The sequence below is a fragment of the Sabethes cyaneus genome, chromosome 3, assembly GCF_943734655.1.
Source record: "Sabethes cyaneus chromosome 3, idSabCyanKW18_F2, whole genome shotgun sequence".
NCBI classification, from domain to species: Eukaryota; Metazoa; Arthropoda; class Insecta; order Diptera; family Culicidae; genus Sabethes; species Sabethes cyaneus.
In genome coordinates, this window is record NC_071355.1 from 173,337,730 (window position 1) to 173,362,412 (window position 24,683).

At 39.4% G+C, this 24,683-nt stretch overlaps 1 protein-coding gene across 2 annotated transcripts in view; it reads left to right on the top strand.

Moving 5' to 3' along the window:
• Positions 1–24,683, top strand: part of LOC128742292 (uncharacterized) — an 88,992-nt gene that overhangs the window by 62,117 nt on the left and 2,192 nt on the right. For both annotated transcript variants that reach the window (XM_053838618.1, XM_053838619.1), the window contains 4 exons: positions 10,800–11,895; positions 15,046–15,694; positions 15,769–15,868; positions 24,483–24,637. In XM_053838618.1, the coding sequence (XP_053694593.1) occupies positions 10,800–11,895; positions 15,046–15,694; positions 15,769–15,868; positions 24,483–24,637 (2,000 nt within the window). The remainder of the gene's footprint in view (positions 1–10,799; positions 11,896–15,045; positions 15,695–15,768; positions 15,869–24,482; positions 24,638–24,683) is intronic.

A 24,683-nucleotide genomic window follows, 5' to 3' on the forward strand; every position in this document is an offset into this window, starting at 1 on the left:
AAAGAAAATAACAGATTTGTTAAAGCTCATTTATCTGTTGGCATCTTTCCAAATAAACTTACTCAACCTTATCATTAATGGCTGAATCGATTTGAGTGTTGTTGATTGGATTTTTGCAGGTACTGTAGCTAGGTTTATTACCATTGCTTATTATTAGGCTGTATGATGGGACCAATATAGGGCACGAGAGGGTATTTTCGTCCCATTAAGCAATTGCATTTATTTTTTCGGCCTATGGCTTAGTTCTAGTAGAAGAACAAGTGGTTTTGACGTTCTTTTCATAAAAAACAATAGATTACTTACAGTCTTGAGAAAATAGTTATAACATATTAAAATTGTATATCGGCATAGTATTATTATTAGCGAAAAAAGGAAAATAGACTGTATTTAGAGTTGGCTTCGAAGTATGACGCTGATCTAACAAACCAGTCGTCGTATGTTTGAATCTTGGCTGAGAGAGGTTGTCAGAGCCAATAGGATCGGAGCATTAGCCCCGCAATTGTCCTGTACTCTGAACAGCTGGCTGCGAATCTGTCGAATAAAAACAGTAGGTCAAGCTTCGAAAACACAATGTAGCACTTAGGTTCTGCTTTTCAGTGCATAGTATTGTATTTGAGAAGAAAAATATGAACAATGGGCTCTGAGCCAAAACAGCAAAGTTGGCTCAATTAAAGGTTAATGATGAAAAAATTGGACTCACGGAAAATTTTGCCATTTACAGTGACGGATCTTCAATTAAGTCTACTAAACGTCAACTAGCGTTATATGTACGGCGACACCTAGCGGTGTGTTACACAAACGCTTTGAAACCACCAGAAACAATAATTTCGATCTAGACGCATCGAAAGGCTCACATACTTCAAAAATCGTGCGACAAAAGAATACAACCATCTTGATTTTTACCTGATTTTGTGATTATAATCGTATAATTCATAAAGTTAGTCCATTTTCGAAGTATATTTAGCGATGTAGGCAGCCATCGCTAAATATATCGCCTTTCTTGGTCGATGGAACGTTCGTTTTCAATGACCCAAAACCACCTCTGGTAAATGGACGTCCCGGAAAACCCCAGCTAAGGATGATAGTCACATCAAACGGTTATCCAATATTGATCCGTTTGAGACAGCATCGAAGACAAGAGATGAGCTGAGTTTACCAGTGAGTTTCAGAACAATTTAGAGACGGCTTGTTGAGAAGCAGCTCGCCGGTAGTAGTCTAAGAAAAGTACCTATGCTCACGGGGAAGCATCTCCTAGCTCGACTCAAATTCGCTAAGAAACGTTTAGACTAAGTTGAACCCGAAAACAAATGGCCGGATTGGACAGGATTGGTCCCCAAGGCGCAAGATTCTATAGTCTGATGAAACTAAAGTGAATATGGTTGTATCTGATCGAAAACGCTAGGTTCGCCATCCTAGTGACTCTGCTTTTAAACTTTAGTAGTCAATAAACACATTTAAACATGGTCTGGGGATGTTTCTCATGGTATGGGGATGTTCAGTTTTCTGGATAAAATTAATAATGGATCAATTAAAATGGTAGTTTATGCAAGATAATGACCCAAAACATACTATTAGATCTATTAGATCAAGAAATGATTTGAAGATAACAAAATTGATCTTATGCAATGGCCGGCACATGCGCTTGATCGGAACCCAATAAAGAACCTACGGCAGATCGTTACAAAGTTAAAAAGAGCAACGGTTATATGTACCACCAATTAATAATAACGAGAAACAATTTGCCAAAGAAAAAAATTTTTGGTCTTATTATGATGTCGCTTATTTTTGATTTGAAGGGTTTTTTTAACGTTTAGATAACCTCTAATTCTAATGTGTGTTTTTTATAGAGATAATAAACAAGTTTCCTCAATTATAACCATTGACTGGTTTTGTACCAGACGTGAGTTGAATGAACTAGCTGCCAGTGGGATCTTTTATAGTCTGTTACTACCTGCAGGCCTAGTCCAGAGTTGGGGACAGTAGGCTCTGTTGCGATACTACTTGCGACTGCTAGCGCTTAAACTGCCGTTGCCATTTCGTGTATCTGTGTGTCCTCTCAGCAAGAAAAGCGGAAAAATCATTAAATAAATGCGGAAAACACCTTTTCACTTCACTTATACAGTTACGTAAGTTTATCCAAAAAACCGTGTTAAGTCATTATCTGTCATAGCTGATTTCGATTGACTGTATCGTATGCTGCTTTGAAGTCAATAAAGATGTGATTTGCAGCCATTTTGTGCTCCCGATATTTCTGCAAGATCTATCGGATGGAAAAAATTTAGTTCGTGGCGGCGTGAACCCATATAAAGCCTGTCTAATAATTCTCTGCGAAACTTTGATCCCGTTTGTACAAAAACATCATACAGATTGACAATACGCGTTTTGGTATAGCATCATCGCATTACGTCAAAAAACACAATGGTTCCTGAATACCCATTCCATCCCATTTGTACCCAAAGTGGTGACTCGTACACATGTTCAACCTGTTCATAGGTTGACAGGCAACAAAATTCTACCCGACAAAATTATTTGCAACACTCGTTCATGATTTCGTTTGCACCGACGCATAGGCAATACGAGTTTAGTTTAGTTACGAAGCAGATAAGCAAAACGTTCAACACGACGTTTGAACGTTGCTTAGAGATCATAATGAACAAGCATACCAACACATTATTCCTGGTGTTGATTCTTGATACTGAATTAGCACCAGGAACAATGTGCTGGTACGAATAAGGAGATAAAAAGAAAATGCTAAACAGCTTCCATACTGGATAGCGCCGAAGCATTATTGTTTCATTAACTTGTTCATCTTCAGCATTGAACAACTTACTGCCACATATCCCTTTGGCCTGCGTTTCGATTCCATTTTGTTTAGTTACGAAGCTAATGAGCAAAACGTTCAACTGGACGTTTCAGCGTTGCTTTAGAGATCTCAATGAACGAGCAGACCAACTCATTATTCCTGGTGCTGATTGTTGATGCTAACACCAGGAACAATGTGTTGGTACGAAGGGGATTTGGAAATGGAGCACGGTTGACACGCTTCTTCTTCTTCAGCAGCATAGAGCCTGGGTGGCTCGTGCTGTTTCAAGCACTCGTCTCCATTCAACTCGGTCTTGGGCCACTCGTCGCCAATTTCCTAGTCGTCTCAGAAGTCGCAAATCGCTTTCGACCTGGTCGAGCCATCGTGCACGTTGGGCCCCCCTGTTCCTGGTGCCGGTGGGGTTGTTAAAGAGTACTATTTTCGTCGCACTGTCGTCCGGCATCCTTACGACGAGTCCGGCCCACCGTAGCCTGCTAACTTTCGCTAGATATACGATGGGAGTCTCCCCAAGCAGTGCCTGTAGCTCGTGATTCATACGCCTCCGCCACTCTCCGCTTTCAGTTTGTACTCCGCCAAATATCGTCCGCAGCACTTTCCGTTCAAACACGGCAAGGGCGCGTATGTCCTCCGTAAGCAGCGTCACGGCTTCAAGTCCATAAAGAACTACCGGTCTAATAATGGTTTTGTACATTGTTAGCTTCGTGCGGCGGCGTATGCTTCCTGATCGTAGCGTTTTACGAAGGGCAAAGTAGGCCCGATTTCCCGCTTGGATGCGCCGCTGGATCTCCTTACTAGTGTTGTTGTCCGCGGTCACCAGCGATCCCAAATACACGAACTCCTCTACCACTTCTAGTTCGTCGCCGTAAACGGTTACCGTCCGTGGGAGGCACGCATTTGTTTCCTTTGAGCCTCTTCCTTTCATGTATTTGGTCTTCGACGCATTTATTTTTAGCCCAATTCTCCTAGACTCCGCTTTCAGTCTGGTGTAGATTGCTTCGTCCGTCGCAAATTTCCTGGCTCTGATATCGAAGTCATCTGCAAAGCCTAGAAGTTGGCTACTCTTGGTAAAAATCGTGCCTTTCGTTTCGATGCCCGCTCGTCGGATCACCCCCTCAAGAGCGATGTTGAACAGCATGCAGGATAGACCGTCACCTTGTCTCAACCCTCGTCGCGTCTCGAAGGGACTCGAGAGTGTCCCAGAGATGCGTACGAAACACATCACTCGATCCAATGTAGCTCTGATCAGTCGCGTCAGTTTGCCCGAAAACCGTATTCGTGCATTATCTGCTATAGCTTGTCTCGATCGACTATATCGTATGCTGCTTTGAAATCAATAAAGATGTGATGCGTGGGCACGTTGTACTCCCGACATTTCTGCAAGATCTGTCGAATAGTAAAAATTTGGTCCGTAGTTGCGCGAGGCCACATGAAACCCGCCTGATAATTCCCTACGAAACCTTGTGCTATCGGTGACACCCGGCGTAACAGGATCTGGGAGAGTACCTTGTAGGCGGCGTTTACCAGCGTAATACCACGATAGTTGCAGCAGTCTAGCCGATCACCCTTTTTGTAGGTGGGACAAACCACTCCTTCCATCCATTCCTCCGGTAGCTTTTCCTCCTCCCAAATCCTCGAAATAACCCAGTGTAGAGCCTTTGCTAGCGTTTCTCCGCCATGTTTATAAAGCTCTGCCGGTAGGCGGTCCTTCCCAGCGGCTTTATTGGTCTTCAGCAGCCTGATTTCTCGTTTGACTTCTTGGAGATCAGGTGCTAGGACATCACTATCTTCCATGGGCGCTCCTAGGTTAATTTCCGTTTCGCCTCCTTCTGCGACTTCGCCATTGAGGTGTTCATCGAAGAACTGCTTCCACCTGTCGACCACCTCGCGCTGGTTTGTAATTAGATTCCCTCCCTCGTCCCTACACATGTCAGGTTTCGGTGTGTAGCCCTTCCGAGTTTGGTTCACCTTCTCATAAAACTTGCGCGTGTCATTAGCTTGGAATAGTTGCTCTAATTCTTCACGATCTCTGTCCTCCTTTTGGCGCTTTTTTCTCCTCAGGATCGTTGTCAACTCGTTCCTAGCTCGTCGGTACTTGGCCAGGTTCTCTCTAGTGGCAATACTTAGATAATTTTTCCAAGCATTTTTTTTCTTCTCCACCGCTTGTTGGCATTCCCCATCAAACCAATCGTTTTGTGTACTCCGAGGCTCAATACCTAGTGCCGCGGTAGTGGCCTCTCCGATGGCCGAGCGTATTCTGCCCCAACCGTCTTCGAGGTTTGAAGCACTTAACTCCTCGGAAGAAGGCAGTGCCTCATTCAGTACTCGCGCGTAGTTCTCGGCAGCTTGTGGGTTATCTAGCTGCCTGATGTTCAGCCGAGGAGTGCGGCTTTGACGTGTCCGGTATACGGTGGACAGCTTTGAGCGCACATGTACTGCTATTAGGTACTGGTCAGAATCAATATCCGCACCCCGCCGGGAGCGTACGTTCGTGATGTTAGAAAAGAACCGGCCCTCTATGAGAACGTGGTCAATTTGGTTCATTGTACGTTGGTCAGGTGATCTACAGGTGGCTTTGTGGATATCCTTGCGCGGGCAAAAGGTGCTTCGGATCACCAGGCCTCGGGAAGCTGCGAAGTTTATACATCGTTGGCCGTTATCGTTCGTGTCGGTGTGCAGGCTATGGGGTCCTACCACCGGTCTATACATTTCTTCCCTACCGACCTGGGCGTTCATATCCCCGATGACGATCTTGATGTCCCGTGACGAGCAGCTGTCGTACGTTGCCTTCAGCCTCGCGTAGAACGCTTCCTTCTCATCGTCGGGTCTACCTTCGTGCGGGCAGTGCACGTTAATGATGCTATAATTGAAAAAACGGCCCTTTATCCTCAATACACACATTCTTTCGTTGATCGCCTTCCAATCAATCACGCGATTCTGCATTCCGCCCAGCACTACAAAGCCCGTTCCCAGTTCGTTGGTAGCGCCACCGCTCTGGTAAAACTGGGCCTTTCCGCCACGGATCTTCCATACCTTCTCTCCTTTGCGACAGATTTCCTGCAGACCTACGATGCCGAGTTTGCGGGGTTCCAGCTGTCCAATCAGCACCCGCTCGCAACCTGCGAAATTTAGCGATCTGCAGTTCCAAGTCCCGAGTCTCCATTCGTCGTCCTTATTCCGTCGCCTAGGTCGATGCCGAATATTCCGCTCCGTATATGCTTGAATGTTGTTAGTTTGTGTTGTTTAGGTGTGTAGCCGTACTGGGGCAACACTACCGAGTCTCGTGATGGGGCTGCCATCTTATAGTGCCGAGACTCACTATACCTCCTTCCCGGTTAGTATACGACCTTAGTTTCCACCGGGGTTGGTTACCCGATCTCCGCTAAGGTTGCTCGTATTCCGGCTGGTACCACGAGGAGGTCGGGATCGGAGTGGCTGGCTGGCTGGCGGTTGACACGCATTATTCGTAAAATTTTCTCATTAACTCGTTCATCTTTAGCATTGAACAATTTACGCATGGTTATTCAATAGGTAAATTGAACGAAAAGTTTTCCATTCGTAGTTAAAATTCAGCGACGAGTGTGCTGGTAAAGTAAACCGTCGTATTCTGTTATTTAGGTAATGTTTGTTTGATGCTTAAAATATAGTATTGATTTGTATTTTTCGCTGGTTGAACAGGTAAGCTAAACCCCCACGAGTCGCCACCCAAAAACCACAACCCGGCAAATCTATCTCAGAGTCGCCCAATCGAAGATTTCTTCAAGATTTTGAGCTCCTTGATGTACAAAAATAACTGGAGAGCCACGAAATGCAAACAGTTGATTGGTAGAATCAAGAAATGCTTCCGCAAATTTGACATGACGGCCATACAACGCTCCTGCTCCAACATTAAACGGAAGCTTCCCTAAACGGTCGATTACGGATCGTTTTCAAATGTTTGCTAATTTTTTTTTTCAACAATGCACATTGTATCGTTAATTTCAGTAAATCAGATTTTCTTCAAGTATCTTTGTGTTTTTTGATAGCTTTTGAAATAAATTCCAAAATTTTAGTTGCCACCCGTTATTTACGAGAATGTGCTGTGTCGTATCAAAAGAACAGAGCTTAAAAAAGTACAACGTAAAACGTTAGGGGAACTGTGGGTAAAATGAACAGGGTGGGTAAAATGAGCAGGTAGCCAAATTCCCAGTAAACCGATTAAAATCTGTTCCAGATCAATAGGTATCTTCTCCTAGAAGTATTTCAAGCTGTTTGAGACAATATGTGGTGATCATAAGCTTTCTAATGTGAAATAAATTGAAAAAGTAAAAAATATTTTTTGACAACTGACGCCGATGGTAATTTCCACTAATAGTATATAAGCTTTTTTGGCGAAACAAATAAAATTTCGACTATTGGTATCATTTAGTGTTGTTTGCTTATCACTGTCCTGCGGATCTGTCGAAAATTCCAAATATTTTTATCAACTCTTTGTTTATAATAAACACTAGAAAACAATTGGTGTTTTGAGGGCAAAATGAACACTTCACTATGGGGGCAAAATGAACAATGTGTATAATGATGTTTTAATTTCCATTTATCAGCAGCCAGGACCTAATTACAATTCAATCAATAAAAAAAATCGAGTCTCTCGAAAAATGACGGAAAATGACCGGTGAAGCGAGTTTAAAATCAAGCATTGTATGAACGTGGCGAAGATACATTATGTTAACTTTGTGGAGTTTTATTTTAATTTCAGCAGCCTTGTTGAATATCTACAGCTTATGTAGAACAATGATAAGGTAAAATAATGTTTAATTTATCCAAACTGCATGTTAACTTTAGTTTTCTATGACATGTTCATTTTGCCCTCACTGCATGTTCATTTTACCCACACGAAAAAAATCTGGCTCGAATATGACACTTTCGAAAATAAGGAATTTTTCATGACAAATCGTCCTTTTTCAAACATCTTTATATTTTGCTACGTGGAATATGGATCCAGCTTTCAATTCATGTAGTGCGTTCAGCATTTGGTTGGTTCCTGGGGAAGCAAATGGCGAAATTGCTAAGGGTGTTCATTTTCCCCCCAGTTCCCCTACAACTTGTAATTATGGGTTCTTGCATTACTAATTCAAGATTGGTTAATTTTGCCTTGGCAAAAATATTTAGGTCATCAAGGCCGGAAATAGTACACAATAAACATAAATAATAGTCGGTTGTGAATGCTCGAATTTCTTAATACTGAATCACGATGAGAGTAGTATAGACAAGGCAATTAAATTCAACGATGGAAATTAGACTTTTTTCTTTTAATTGATCTGCTTGAGAATGACTTTTTTCTGTGCTCCCAATAGAGCACGTGTTTGTTACGGTAACTTCGGTAATTATCCCTGCAATAGTTACAGTAACTAGCATTGTCAATGTCGAAAAAGTTGTAGAGAAACAAATAGTCTCTACAAGTAGGGTAAAGAACTAGTTTTAAGCAGTCTAAGCGGGTCACTGATTGTTTTACCTTATTACAAGCGATGGGTTGACTAAGTGGGGGATATCAGCATACCAATCTTCTTGCTATCTTTAGTTCTTCAAGCTGTTACCATTGGAAGACACTATTGTTGAGCTAAACTTTTGATTTTTCGCTTTAAAAGTTGGAGCGGTGGAACTAATTTTGAACACACCGAACCCATTTTCACCCGCAAGGTGCTGTTTTCAGCAATCCTGAAATCTGAATTTTTTTTACGTCCCGTTAAAAAATCCCTCGAACTTTTCCCCCTATTCAGTAAGTTCGCGTTCCTATCCGCGACCTACTAATCGGCATCTGATGCGTAATCGGCATAGCGTATCGGCATATGCGTAAAATGCCATCTGTCTAAATTGTTTATCGGGGCATACACTCACCGCACCGTTCGGCAAACGGTATTCGTCGTCTCTTTTATTCTCTGGTGTTCTTATGGGAAACTGCGAGTTTGACGTCTCACTCGCTGTTCATAAGGATGGTGGGAGAACAAAAGAGGCAAACATAGAAGTGCACACGATCTAACTTTAGAACAGTGTTGTCAAAGCAAATAACATTGAAACACATCGTTGCTTCATTAAATCACTGAGAAAATCTTCGAAAATTATTGAAAAAGCTGTCTTTTGTGTTGTTTTTAATAAAGAAAAATTAATTATGAACATACATTTCTCTTAACAGTATTGAACCACGTTTTCACCATAGGAGGTTTCAGTTAATTTCAAACTTAAAATTCTTATTTCCAGAACCGAAACAGTATCTTGGCTACACGATAGTTCATCAGTTGTGCTGCAGCTGCTGCTACTGATGAACAGGTTCCATCAGTTCAGAATTTGTTTTCAGTTTTGTTAGAAAATAATAAAACTTTCGGCTAGTGACAAAGCCTTAGATAATAGAAAAAAAGAGACTGAATAATATGGTATGTGACAATTGAGTGCTTGACTTTCAGAGTGGTTGTAATCAGTGCTGAAAATTTGATGAATTCGTTAGTAGCGAGGTGGCGATTGCTGAAGAGCAGCTGAAAAATGTACGTTTTTGGACAACAATTTTTAATTCATCATATTTCTTGTCGGAAACCCAGTAAATTGTGTTTGTGTGAATCAAATGTATGGTTAAGTGATTAGTGAAGATGATCCTATCAAAAGATTTTGAAAATATGAATAAAAAAGTGCATTTTCGGATCATTTATGTTCAACTGATTAAAATAGGTAACACTGCCCAACTCGTTCCTTACCCTATGTGTTTCATTTATCACTCATTATCTCTTCGCTATTTTAAATCGATACAGCTTAAAGAAATTCAGAAAAAAAAGAAAACGAACTACGGCTAAACCTGAATGAGACTAACTTTAGATCTAAACATTTATGACAAATCCATTCAGCATTATACCTAAGGTGTTCTGCACAAGTTCTAGTTCAGTCAATGAGCAGTTATCGTCCCGTGCCGGGCTTGCCTTGAAGGTGGCTACTCATTACAAAGAAGCCTGTAAAACTACGTCTGGGTAGCATTGGGTTACGTTGAAGAGCAGCAGTAATGTCTCTGGCTACTGAAACAATTTCCTTCGCCGTGTGACTTCTTACGTAATAAGGTGAGGGGAGAGTTTAAACCTTAAACCGTCATTTTTAGTGGTTTCTTTTAGATTAAAGAACGCTGTCAACTAGTGGGTTGAAGGTTGACGAATATTAAGTACAGCTAGGTATTTTGTTGTGCCACCTCGAGCAGAACGAAACCCGTTGGCATTGGCATTGAATATTCGCCTGCCGTAATAGATTGACCCTCCCGTAAATGATGTCATTGTGACGGAATAATATGTTTCAGTCGTACGGTAGCGTGCCTGGCGCAAATTTGTCGATTTTGTCGAAGGATTCGGTCAAGGGTATACCATGATGAAGTGGTTTGCATGTCACAGTTGATATTAAGTTCTGCTGGCTTTGGGATTTGGTTATATGGCTCAGATAAATATAAAAAAATATAAAAACTTAAATCTGTCTTGGCAACAGGTTCCATCTCGTTTTTTCCACATAACAGTGTTTTCCTTTACGACGAATCCCAGCATTTGAATAATACCGTGAGAGGCCCTATTTACGCGCGTCTAATTCCACGCAGCTGGCATTAAATCAGCAATCTCTTAAAACAACATGCACATTTCCGCCAACAGTGTTTAAAAGCTTGAAAAAGTATACTATCAAACAGTTTTTTCGAAAATATTATGTATGTTCGACTACGAAACCGCCAGCTTTGTACCAAGTGCGCGGTATCAGGCGCGCGCGGAATTAGAGCACCTCACGGTACCTATTTTTACGTATGAATGCATGTTTCAATTGCGTTGAAGTTAAAGACTATGCTATAAAACTTTATAGCTATGCCAATTATAATAAGTGATGTCATTAAGGTGATCTAGATACAGTTTAGTGTAACCATTGCTTTTTGTTGCCACTATGCAAAAACATTATAAAACAGATTTCTTTCTCTCCTTTCCCTTTACAGACACCTCAGGGGAGTTAAACTTTCTCACGCCGAACTCGGCCAAAGACATCCAGCGCGAATTTACCGCTGGCATCAAGGAGCGTTGTAAGATTCCTGTTATCAACTGTCAAGCCGTTACGACCGTACTGGATCCAGTGACCGGGAACATCAGTACCGTCCTCACGACGACGTCGCCACAAACGGAAACGGCCACGACGGCGGTGGCGAGTAAGAAGCCAAGCTACCTGAATTTGGCCTGCTGCGTCAATGGCTACTCGAACCTGACGACGTACGACTCGAAGCTGCGGCAGGATATTAACAAGTCGCGGGAGGTGTCACCAAGCCGGCCAATCATTGCCACCTTGCATTACAATCGCTCGGATGGTGGGAATTTTCAGTTAACCGCGCCCACGCTCAGTTACATTAGTATGAATAATAGCATAAATAATAACATCAGCAACGGAAGAATCGGCGGAATGGTCAACGGAACGGGACGTTACGGTGGGACTGGCGGGATCTCCGGGGGCCAGGATGTCACAGATAATGCGTCAATGTTTAATGGCAACGGATTTGGCGGTGGCGGGCTGAGGACCAAAGTGATTTCATCGCAATCCCAAATTAGCAGTGCTAGAGAGAGCGAAAAGGTAGTGAAGAAGAGCTTCATTCAGCAACGCGTCGAAAAGTTGTATGGTAATGCGGAAGGTGTAGTGATAAATAAGCAAATCTACAATGGCAACGAGAGGAAATATTTGAACAACATTGCGAATGAGAATGTGAGCAAAAACTACTGCAATGCGATTCACATGAACGGCAACGGAAATGTGGCTACGAATGGCGGTGGTGTGAGTGTATTGAATGGTGGTTCGACCGGTGTGGGAGGAGTGGGTACGAAGGAAAATCTTGACGAAAACAATAAGGAAATCGACGATGATCCAGACATGGAAGCGCTACCCGTGTTGCGGCATCTGCGGCCCGAGTTTCGAGCGCAGTTGCAAATTTTCTCGCCCAAGAAAGTTCCCAAATCGTCGCCGAACCGAAGCGTCACCAGCAGTAGCAATGGCGATGGCCGCAGCCTTAATTCCATCGGTTATCACACCGTTCCCAGTGATGAGCTAAGGTAGGATTATGTTTTTGTGGTCAGTGAAAATAATTTTTAATAGAATTTGTTGGACCAACCTCTATGCAATAAATCGATTTATTGGCAGTTGGGGTCAAACTGTAGTCATAACTTATTTTCTTATGGAACCCCTTCTTTGTATGGGCCTTTTGTGACGTTTTACACGTTCCACTTTCTCCATTATATTCATTTGGAATAAGCAAAATCAACTTTGAAATCATAGCCAATAAAAAATGAAACATTATGTTTGCTGCTCGATGGCTCGTGGTAAATAAATGTTTGCGGTATTTTCATAAAAAGATCCTTAACCCTCTAGTGCCCAACACCGGCCAAGATCCGTGGCTTAGGGGTGTTTCTCTTTACATGACTAGAAATCCCTGATAGTACTTAAATTTGACATGTTAATCTCACTCATACCTTCTTATTATGGTTAAATTCTTAATAACGCTTCTATTCAAATACCTTCATAATTCGATTTATATCGTTAATTTGAAACATTTGATTTGTGCGAAATTCATTGCCTTACTATTACTTACTATTGCCAAACTTTATACCAACAAACAAGTATTTTAAAAGTTAGCCTTGAAAAACCAGTTTTGACAAGGTTCAAATGATCGCCTGTTTCTCAGAGATGGACGAACCGATTTATACGCCATTAGTTTCATTTGACAGGTAATATAGCCGGATAGTTTACTATTGAATGTTTTTTTGATTGGACGTTTAATTTGAAAGTTATGAGCAATCGTATATATCACATCAAAATTTACAATAATTTATAATGATTTTAACCAGGATAATTTACCTAATTTCAATTATTTTAATATCAAACGAGAGGTTTTGACACTACGAATATATATGCAAAATTTCATAAGAATTGGTTTTACCGGTCAAAAGATATTAACCCTCAAACACTCGCGCCAACTATTGTAACACGGTTACTTGCGCGCACAATAGCCCAAAACCAAAGAAAATGTGCGTACTAGAGTTTTGACTAGGAAAACTTGGTTTTAAGTTTATCGAACCTTTGGGAGAGTTTCTTGAAATTGAATGCTCTATCGTCTGCTAGAATTGAAATTTTGATTAATCCCCCTAATAATGAAATAAAAAAAAGATTTTTCTTCTGATTCAATATAATACATTGATGTGTTCTGCAAAGTTTTAGTGCATATTATTACAAGAAATTTTGCTGAAGACAGTAACCTTCTATCTCTTCAGCGAAGATAGAGAAATCTTATTTATTGTATATGCATTTGTAAAATCAGTTTGTCTATTTTAGTTCTTTTTGTAATTGTTGTATGACTTTTTCGTGTATTACAAAGTTGTACAAATAGTAAAAATACACTACTTTGCTGAATATAGTATACCTGTATGTTTACTTGTTTAGGAACTGTAGAACTTTGATTATTAAAAATACCCTGATTTTGACCCCGAATTACTCGACTACCAAGAGACGGATACATTTTCAACATTTTACATTTGCTGATAGTTTTGCTGCATACAGCCACTGTTTTTCCATATGAAGAAACGAGAAAAAATTCCAGTTGGGGCCAATTGCGGTACACCTCACATGCTGATTGCTTCGTTTCTGTGATGACGGTTTATGCTGATCTGTTTTCCTAACAATTTAAAGTAATAATGCATTGAATAATTCTGGAATTTTTCTTATAACAAGTTTGTTGAAGAATATACGTTAGTTAAACAACGATTTGTAACTTTATAACAATATGGCATGGAACCTACACATGTTGTACAAAATACAACAGCGTGAGTAACCGAAGGTTAATAAAAATTGATGAAATTTATTCAAGAAAACTTTATTGATGTGAACCAAATAGAATGGCATGACAGGAAATTATGCATTCGCATAAATAAGTGAAATATACCACTACTGCCAACTTTCCTGAACTGATCAATGCTACCACCAATGATCAATGTTACCCCGTTTTACGGTGCTTCTATTTTGTTTAATTTTTGTAAACTTATTCAAATTTCAAAAATTTTATGCAAACCAATGCACACCGCAATCTTAACCAGTAGATGAATTATTTTCCGTGTCCATTTCTGTCTCAAATAGCAAGTAAGACCGTATAACAAAGGTTCCTTTCACCACTAGGTGGATTAAATCAGGTTTTTATCATAATGCCACTTGGACCAAGTGTACGGTGGGGTTAGTCGTTTTAAGTAAAGGTGGCATTTTTAACAAAATACAATTGTTTTGCTTGATAGAAATGCCATTATTATTTAAACATAACTGTTTGTCATAATCATCTTCTTACAGCGGAATATGTGTAGTCCCAAAAGTTCCATTTTTACGATCAACATTCTTACGAAAGTTTGTTGCCTGCTTTTCCGAACTACAAAACGTAATTGATTTTTTGTAGTTCGTCGATTGAAAACCATGTTCAACTTTGAAACATGATGATTCTTTGATTGCGACTGTTCAACTAATAAGAAAAAAATTTTGAATAGTTTTATTGTGTCTGAATATTATTTACCACTGAGTCTAATTTACCTATCAACTGTTAATGGCCTCCACTAAAAACATTAGTTACTCAAGTTATCGAGTTCTCGTGGACCAAGGTTCATATGTGAAATTACATGAGCAATATGCAACCATATTTTCTGAGTTAAAGATTAACTACCTAATCGTTATTATTTCAGTTTTGAATGTAATTAACTTTATGAAAAAATTGCTGGAGATTAGAGTTTGGGGTGAATTATTTGGTGGGATAGTTTTCGTTATTTGTGTCGGTTCAACGAGGAAAATTTCATATACTTTACTAAGTGTTATTTCTTTAAAGCATATTAGCCTTAATTTTTGAGCACTGACAAAATACAGCAAATCAAAAATTTCTGTTATCATATAGGTAAAAGCTGTGCTCTAAAAAGGTGAAAATGATAAAATAGTGACGCTTTGGCAATGAGGTCGCAGAAGACTTTTTTCTAACAGAAAATTATTTTAACGCCTATACGGTACAGTAGGTCCGCCTACAACAATCTCCTCTACAAACTCATTTCAGATTAAATAGGAATTGTCTAATTTCCTCCGATTCAAGTATCACTGAGGGATTATAATTTACTTCTTTTGTGATTGTTGTTTTTTACAGCTCACTAATCGATCTACTCTTTTCTAATCATTTTTCCTCTTAGTCATCACCAGTCGCATTCGGCGTTGCACTCGAATAAGGGCAAAGTCACATCGAACGGTACGGTGGCGACCAGCGCCACCACTTTGTCATCGTGTTCAGTTTCGACGACGCGCACGGCCAATGGACGCCCTCATTATCATCCGCCGGCGGCACGATCCGAGTCCGAGCTTTTATCAGTGGCTACTTCGGCTTTGGTGACGTCCAAGCCGTGCGACGGAGAAGCTTCAAACCCGATCCATCGGGAATCTTGCTCACCATCAGTTGCACCATCGGCAAAGTTGATGTCGCCGGCAGTGACAGATCAGACACCGACTGTTGATGATCTTACTTCCGATAAGGGATCGAAACTAGTGACAGATAATATGAAGCTGAACCATTCTTCTGCGGACATCATGGCGTTCAACGGCGATGGAAGTGATAATGAAGCGATATTGCGGAACGGAACTAGTGAAAAGAATGGCCATCACTGCAAGCATTTAGAAGATGAGAAGGAAAATGTGAATGGCAGCGACGTGGTGACGGCAGTGGAAATTGCGCCGACCAAGACTCAGTTGAAGGACGGAAACTATTTCCTGCAGGTGTTGAAGAACGAACAAAATCGGCTTCTCACAATGGCATCGGAACTTGAGAGGGAAGCCGAAGCTTTGAAGGTGAACAATCAAAAACAAAAATGCTGGGTAGAAAAAACAAACCATATGTTCTGATGAAATTTTGTAATTTTTAGGTTGATGGCGTAGATATTAGCGAAGAAATTGCTGGTTACGTGTTGGTGGCTGCCGGAAAGGCGCGGCTTCTTTGTACACAGAAAATGAAACAGTTTGAAGGTTAGTGGTTGTTTTTGTTTCACACATTACATTTGCTCGACGTTTTTTTTTTTGACTTTAAGTGTGTGCCGGCTGTCTGTGTGATAATACAATCTTTCGTCTAGTAGTATCAAACTGTTGAGATTTAAAGATGATTTTATTTTTAAAGCAGATGATTTTAAGCGTTTCAATTGCCTATGTTCGGCAAAACACGTGCAATCAGCAGCGGTAGTAGTTTAATCAACATTGTACAAAGTTTATGATTCTTAAAATTCCTATTTGTGTTGATTGATGAAATATGGATATTTGTAAACTATTTCATTCACGAAAAAAAATTTGCAACTTTCTTTAATATGTGTAGGTATTTTTCTTTAAAAATGATGGGCATGAAATTGTTTCGTTTGCTTCTAACAAGTGATGTCGGTATACCGATGGTATGTCGCAAACTTTTTTTTTTGTTGGAACTCATCCAAACTAGAAGCATTCATTATAGTTTATTTATTTTCTTTACCGTTCGGTCTGTCTCCTGTGAGGTTTTAATCTAGGAAAAAATGTTTGTTTTGTTGTTTTGGTCGGTTATAAACAGACGACTGCCAAACTTTATCTTTTGAGCAATAGCTTTTAAAATGATGACGACAATAAGGGTATGTGTAAGCATTTAGAGTCTACTACTGAATTCGATGGACTATGACTAACATGCATAGTTGTGCTTTTCCGAAGCAAAACAACAGTATAAAAATAGTTAGTTTTATCCATCCATCCAAAAATAAAAATAATAATACTATTGATGAAAATTGAAGCACGTATCGGTCAGTGAATTGAATCGTCTATTTCTGTGGTAGAGATAATAGTCGCTATCTTATCATGCTGTCACTCGTGTTTTGATTAGCTCAGCACACGTAGAAGGATGTGATAATAGAGAACGTCAATATATTTTGGTGTACCATTATCACGTGTCTAGACTGAGATAATATTTGTTATTTCAATTTGCATTAATGTATTACAGTGCAACAGAAGTCGGCTTATCGGAAAACCAATTCATCAAAAGTGTTATAAAATAATGTTTTTCGTGTTTTTTAGAGGCAATTCTCAATATGGTTTTGTAAAAGGTCATCCAATTTGTCGGCATCAATTACATAATAAATAACGTCCTGTGCAGAAATCCAATCAATCAGAACTTTTGTGTAGTTTGGAGTACAAACTATTCGATGATTTTAATATGACGCTTCGCACTTCAGTACTTCAGTAAAAGTACTAAGTTACCTGTAGATTATTTATATACTCTAGTTAGTTGGTATAACTAACTAACAACTAACATGGTACAAAAAATGGAAGCGAAAAGCATAAAGGGTGTCCCACATCAAATTGTATCACGCAAAAAACACTGTAGAAAAGCACCTAGTTGACCGATACTTTTCTAACTTTTAGACAATAAAATATAACCATTAGTAAGCTTTTGGCATATTTATTTCATTCAACTTCAATGCCATAACCGTATGCTCGCACCTTACGTTTAACTCCACTCATAAGGTTCTGTACAACATCTGGCTGCAGCTTTTTCTGTATGGAAACCCACTTTTTTCTGTCTTGATTTGATCTCTTTGAAATGCTTTCGTAGTGCCTGCTTCATAACATTTAGCCCAGTATTTTTCGATGGGCCTTAGTTTCGGTGCGTGGGGGGGAATTCATGTCCTTGGATACGAAAGTGACCCCGTTGGTTTCGTACCACTCCAGGACATCCTTTGAATAGTGGCACGAAGCTAGATGCGGTCAGAAGTTCGTAGGACCCTTATGTTGCATCAACAGAGGAAGCAGACGCTTCTGTAGACACTCCTTGAGGTAGATCTGCCCGTGTACAGTCCCGGTAGTCACGAACGGCGCACTCCGTTTGCCACATGAGCAGATTGCTTGCCAAATCATGTATTTCTTGGCAAACTTTGAAAGTTTCTGCTTCCTTACTTCCTTCGGAACATCAAACTTGTGCTGGGTGGTGAAGAACAGTAGCCCCGAAAGCTGCCGGAAATCCGCCTTGACGTAAGTCTCATCATCTATGATGAGACAATTAGGCTTCGTCGGCATCTGGATGTACAGTTTCCGGGCCCGGGACTTTCCCACCGTATTTTGCCGTTCGTCACGATTTGAGGCTTTCTATACTCTGTACGTGTGCAGTCCCTCCCGGTCCTTGGCTCTCTGAACGAAAGACTTGGACGGATTCAACTTTTGGTCACTTCCCTGACCATTGAGATTTCGCTTAAACTAAAGTGACCAGATTTTTTTTTGCATGAATGCGGGACATATTGAGTGGCTTATTTGCTAAATCGGTTCGGTAGTAAAGATGGGATCATTTGGAAATTGGGCATTTCATTTTGGCGATAGCGGCGGCGCTGCCTGTGGCCGTGAATGCTAGCTTTTGGTAGCGTTGTGTTATTTGTAAATAGTTCTCCTGGGTATATTTTTTTTCGTAGTTTAAAGGTAACGAGTTTCGAGATATTCATCATGCAGGAGGAAAAATGAAAGTAATTGTGTGCGGTCACCTGCAGAATCCATCAGCGTCGGTTTGGGAGCTGGGATAATCCGTCAGATTATCCTAAAAGAGCTGTGGTGTGAGTAATTGAGGGGCGTAAGAAAACTCTCATTGCTGTCCGCAAGGCGCAGGTCAGACGTTGGAGTTGAACTCTTGATCGTCAACTGCGGTTGAGGGTCATTCGGATAGTCAAGGTTGATCTCAGCATCACGGATTTTGCTTAGTGGAAAACAATGTTGCTATTCATCGATAAAAGTACTGATTCGGTTCGAAACACACTCAAAGGTGATTCCATAACGTCAAATTCTCTGGCAATGCTTTTCTAGCTGAGAATTATTTAATGAGAGTGAGAGAAAAACGAATTACCACACACACTTTTTCATGCAATGATTTGATCGCTAGTAATGTTAATCAAAAACGAATACCTCGAATTTTACTCATCGCGATGAGTAGCTATTGATTTATCAATTTTGGAAAACAGGCAAAAGCGCTATCGGATATTGAATTATACCGTCATAAAAACTTGTACCTAACACTTATGTTGGTTTTTGGGTTTTTTAGTTCGACTATTAGCACCTGAGGTACTTGGAATATACATTTTTGCGACAGAATACATAAATGCGCTTCAAAACATTAGCGTTCTTCTACACCCAGAAGACTTTTAATCTCATAAAATTATTTTAACATGTTATTCATAATTTTTCTACATTCACGTTTAGTGCAGCATAAATCTTTTTTTCGTGACAATGACAAGCACCAGCAACGTTTGCAAATGTTTACAATATACAAGCGATTTTTCAGACTTGTTGGCAGGATCAAATTTTGAACAGTGGCCGACGATATTTTTATTATCAACCTTCATCGTTAGTCACACAAGAAGATGTATTATTTTTCATAGCTTCGAACCTTCTAGCCACCAAATAATAATAATAATATTGCACCAGGTTTGCATTTCATAGGGTGTTTGCAGAGTGCATATGTATTGGAGATCTGTTGGGCAGGCAAAAGTGACAGCTCCATATAAAACACACGGGCTGGGAAGAGCAAAATTTTTTAAATGATTTATTTTCTTTATTTAAAACAGAAATTACAAATTGCTTCATACATATGGCAAGGTAATACATCTGTTTACTAAATAAAAAAATTATTTTCAACAAATAAGCTAAGACGCGGTAGCAATGATCAAAAATGTAACTATGACCTATGTTAGCGGGATAAAACTAAACAAATATCAATAGCCAGTAGTTGCTTTCGGCTAAGAAAGCAATTTATTATGCTAAAACCAATTTTATATTGCGTTACTTTCAACTGGGCCTATGCCGTATTCTGCTTCAAAAATCAGTATATTTGGGACACCGATTTAACGCGAATTCACCGAAACCCTAGTTACCAAAAGTCAGCATATATTTCAGGGAACATTTGTCGGTTATTTTGACTATTAGTTGCTTTAAAATGATGAATAATTTTAGAAAAAATGATAATTTTATCCAGCACGTTTTTGCTGCATCGAATAGGAAAATATGCAATGTGTGCCCAACAGATGTCTTGCATGTGTGTGTAGCAAAAGCCCTATTGAAACTAAATCTTGAAACCATTTTGTTTGTCCGTGAGCCGCTTGAAGTTACTGCACGCAGAAAAATGATGATAGTTTGAAACAACAATTCCCTGTTGTTGAGTTCAACTTGTATCATATTTTTGAATCAAAAAAATATTGTTTAAACTGAATTCATACTCCTTTTGCTTCTACTAGATCGTTTATAAACCCAAAAGTACTTATTTTTGATTCTACAGTTATTTCTTTGATAGAAACTAGCAATTATTCGAAATAACAAACCTTATTGTTGAACTAAAAAGTCAAGCAGTTAGAATCAAAAAAATATCTGGGTTAGCCTTCAGTCTACAATATTTTTTGTTGAATTTAAACAGAATTTTTTTGCATTTACAATTTTTTTTTCTGCGTGTGGTTGTGTAGGTTGAAGTTACTGGTTGGCGTCGCAAGTATATGTTGACGTTTGGCAAGTTACTAATTATTATATGTGGTACGAATATCGTTTTATTTTTGAACGAGCAATATTTTTTTTTGTAATTTGCCAAAAAATATGCTTGTTTACGTTTCATCGCAAAATACATTCTTGGTTGGATGACAGCAAGTAACGATGATTAGCGATGAGTGTGAGACAGAGATACCGAGCGAGTATTTGCAAGCGTAATCCATTCATATTTTGCTCATCAGTTTTTGCGTCGGCAATTCATCGCGAGCAATCAGGATACGATCGAGTTGCCAGTTGATAAAATTCAAATCGCTGACGAGCAGGTGATGAGCCTTCATCGTGATGAGAATTTGCAACATTGGCTCGAAAAAACTGAAAACTGACTGCTGTACTGTACGGCGAATCCGTCTCAAGTGCTACCGAGCAAGTAGAGAGCCCAACAGAAGGCTCAAACAATAAACAAATGCTAGAATCCGGTCTCGAGGGTTGTGCGACCGGGTGGTGACGAAACGCGATGCATGTGTCTGACTCGATCATGAATAAGCTTCAGAGAAGGCCGATTCAGTTAAACCCAGGAGTTAAATTCTTCATGTTCATCCTCGTGATACACACTTAAAACGTTCGGTAAAATTTTACCGAACTCTGAACAGCCGAATGTTCGGTAAAAATTTCGGTGGTGCCAATCGACGTTTACGGATCGTTAGTAATGTTTGGCATCATAAAAAAATTTTACCGAACGTTCGGCTGTTCTAAGTTCGGTAAATTTAACCGAACTCGATACTTTTTTTTAAGTGTGTAGGGTTTACGAGTTCGGTTTTGGGGATTGGTTCGTGATAAAAGGTCATGACTTAGCAAGGGATCTGTTTCATTGGCATCCGTGTGGAAACCAATGATTTGTGACGGATAAAAATTCGGAGATACACAGGGGTAGGTGCCTCACCAGGCGGATTTTGACCTTCATGATAGCTTACCGTAGTTTCAGCATGCACGCTACGATGCACAATGGACTTCAGTTCATCTCAAATTGTCCCCGGGATCGTTCAGTATTGAAATAGTGGGGGATAATGAAGTGAAAACTGAAGATGAAGAGAACAATCACGAGCGACATTGGTCAGATGAGGAGTTCGAGGTGCCGGGCCGTGACTGGGTGTGCCCCGGCTGACGAGCGGTGTAAGCAGTAGTTTTTTCATGCAATATAATCTAATTTCCTATGTTTCATCCTTAGAAACTGTTTATATTAAAAAATTCATCAATGCGGTACACTTTCCGGGACGCTTAGTAATCCGGTACAAATGCAAATCTGACTCAGTCCCACGTAATCCGGGACGTCTGGTCAGCCTAGCTTAAACGCATTCACAACACGTTTGTGATCCTGATCACTAATAGAACATCCGTTCCATGTGCAGAGGTTCGTAGTAACGTTTAATCATACGACTCACCGTTGACTGCACGATTCCGAATTGTTTTCCAATGTCCCGATGAGAGACAATTTGCGACGATGCTTTTCGAGTGACGCCATTTTTTCCAATTTTCGAAAAACTGACAGCGATAAAAATACCGTATAAACAATACACTGTAAACTACTTCTACCCAAATTTTCAAGAGAAAATACCCAATGGGTAATTTTTTACAGCGTTTTTTCCGTGTTGCAATTCGATGTGGGACCCTCGTTATTTCTTGTTTAATGTTAGATCTAGTAATAGTATCGCTATTCTGAGATAATCAACAACTATCGATAACTTTCTCACTCATTTTTGTTCGCAACGCAGAGCAATACTTTGGGTATGTTGCGACTCGTTATTGATAAGCCTATGAGCTGCAATGTCTACGAAAAATTTACTAAATTTTATGCAAAACAAAAAAAAAATTCAGACTTAAACATGATAGAGTTTCTAGCCTGGATCACAGGATTTTTTTAACACGAGATTTTGGGTAGACATTTGAATATATTTTAACCATATCTGGACATTCGTTATCCCAGTTCTGTCGGAATTCAAAACTGGTCATTTTGAATTTTCTTTGGATAATACCGATAACGGATACTATGGAATGTCCAGACGGACTCAAAATACATCCAAATGTTCATCCAAAAGCTCGTGTTGAGTCCTCATATACCATATTTCGAAAGGAAATTTTAAGTGGCCAGTTATGAGTTCCAGTAGAACCAAAAACGGATGATCTGGAGGCTGGGATATGAACTAATACTGTACAGAATAGTGTAAGATTCATTCTTATGGACCATAAATGTAATGGATAATATTTGCGCAGTCTGTTAAGCAGATTTCTGGTTTTATTTCATCTGCTACTTATGATATTAAAAAAGACCTCGATGCGATCTGGAATATCTGAAAATGGAACAATAATTTACCAAAATAGTTTTTTTATTAAAGACCAATCTAAGGTGGTTGTTTTAAAGCAAGTTGCATAAAAATCGGATGAAAATCAGTGGAGATAGAACTAAACATGTAACTGAAAGTAACTTAATCTGTCGGGAACATTATTTCAAATTTTACACGCCAAAAGAGAGGATGTTAGTTCAAATATCAGACGTAAAAAAGGCATAAATTAAAATATTGGACGTAGAAAGAAATCATGTAAAATCAATGGGCGTAAAAAGAGATTCTAGTGTAATTGACATTGCTAACCATAAAGACCATCACATATGATTTAGGCAAAATGTTTGCATAGGCAAATACAGAATTCAAAAATAAAATAAAATATTTCCATCGTTTAAAGCTGTTCTGCTACCGAATAATATTTAACCAATAAAACAAAGTTCGATACATAGAATTAAAATGTACGTCAATTTTGGACATTGCAATTGGAAATTTTGCTCTATTGGTAGATGGGAACTTTAAGTTTAAGTTTAAGAGAGGAGACGCAAAGAGAAACTCTCATTTGCAGTTGGACCTTTTGACATGTTGTTCGTGATTTAGAACAAAATGATCGACCTCAAAATTTTTCGACGAGTAATGTAAATGCTTTATTTGAATTTTGTACTAAATCAGATCTGAAAAAATAACTAAGTACCCTTACTAACACACCAAGATTCCTGCTTTCATAATTCCGAGGATTCCTTCTGGAGGCTTCTCATACAAGAATCTGGGTTTTATAAACAAGGCATTCTATACGAATCTTCTGCAGAATTCCTCCACACGATTGCTATGCGAGGAACGAACCCCGGAGACTCTGTGCGAATCTTTTTTGTTCGTTCAAGTAAAGTGTTGGGCATAAATACGAGCTACCAATACCCCCCCCCCCTTCCTTTCTGCTCTTCCCCTCCTTCACAAAAATTTTCATTTCTTTCCCCTACCGTCCCTTCATCAATTGTAGAACCATCGTTTCAAAAAAATATAAAAAACGAAAACAAAATTAAACTGTTTCTTGCATGATACTCGTTCAGATGACTTCTTTTGAGTGACTTTCATAAAAAAAGTATTTATTAGGCCGTATTAATAAAACAGTTTGCTTCACTTTTCCCATGTAACTTTTATGGGAGCGTTTGCTCCAACTCTTTTAATATTAATACGGTCTATTAGCTTTATCGCATAGTTTTTATGATGTCGCCCGTTAGAGGTTTACTATACTTTCATATTACGTATGAATAAAACAGTTTGCTTTGCTTTTCCTGGGTAAATCTTATGGAGAAAGCAAAATAAACTGTTTTATTCATACGGCCAACTGAGTATGACAATAACCCAACCAAATCCAATTACTATTAGTGAAAATAATAACTTTTTTATATCTCTAGTTTTCATTGTTGAAGAATTTAATATTTTTCAAATTTAGAATTTGAAAATTCTTCACGTAGACCAGCATTGACTGATTTACTTTTATTAAACATCAGCTGCCGGGCCAAAAGTGAGAATAGTTTTTACCATTCATTGTAGCAGTGGCGTCGTAAAAAGAAATTTTCATGCTAGACTAGCTAGTTTTTATTCAGCAGACATTAGCAGCCGCTTCGTAACAGCAACTAGAAACTGGTACGGCTGTCTACAAATGCGCTATCATGTCGATCAACTACGGCGGACATCGACTTTTCTCATATGAACTCTAGCAATTATGAAACGAATGCTTTTATGTTAGAATATTATACGTCAACTTTATTTTATTTTCTCAGGTTTATGTTACAACAATTTAAATCAATCGCCGGACGAAAAGTTCCAAACGACAAATGAAGATCTGCGTGGTTTCTGGGACATGTTGCTGCTGCAAGTTGACAATGTGGACGCCTCTTTCCGGGAGATCGATTCGTTCCGGGAAAATGGATGGAAGGTAAGTGTTTCCCGTGTGATTCGTTCAGTACATTAAAAAAATCAGC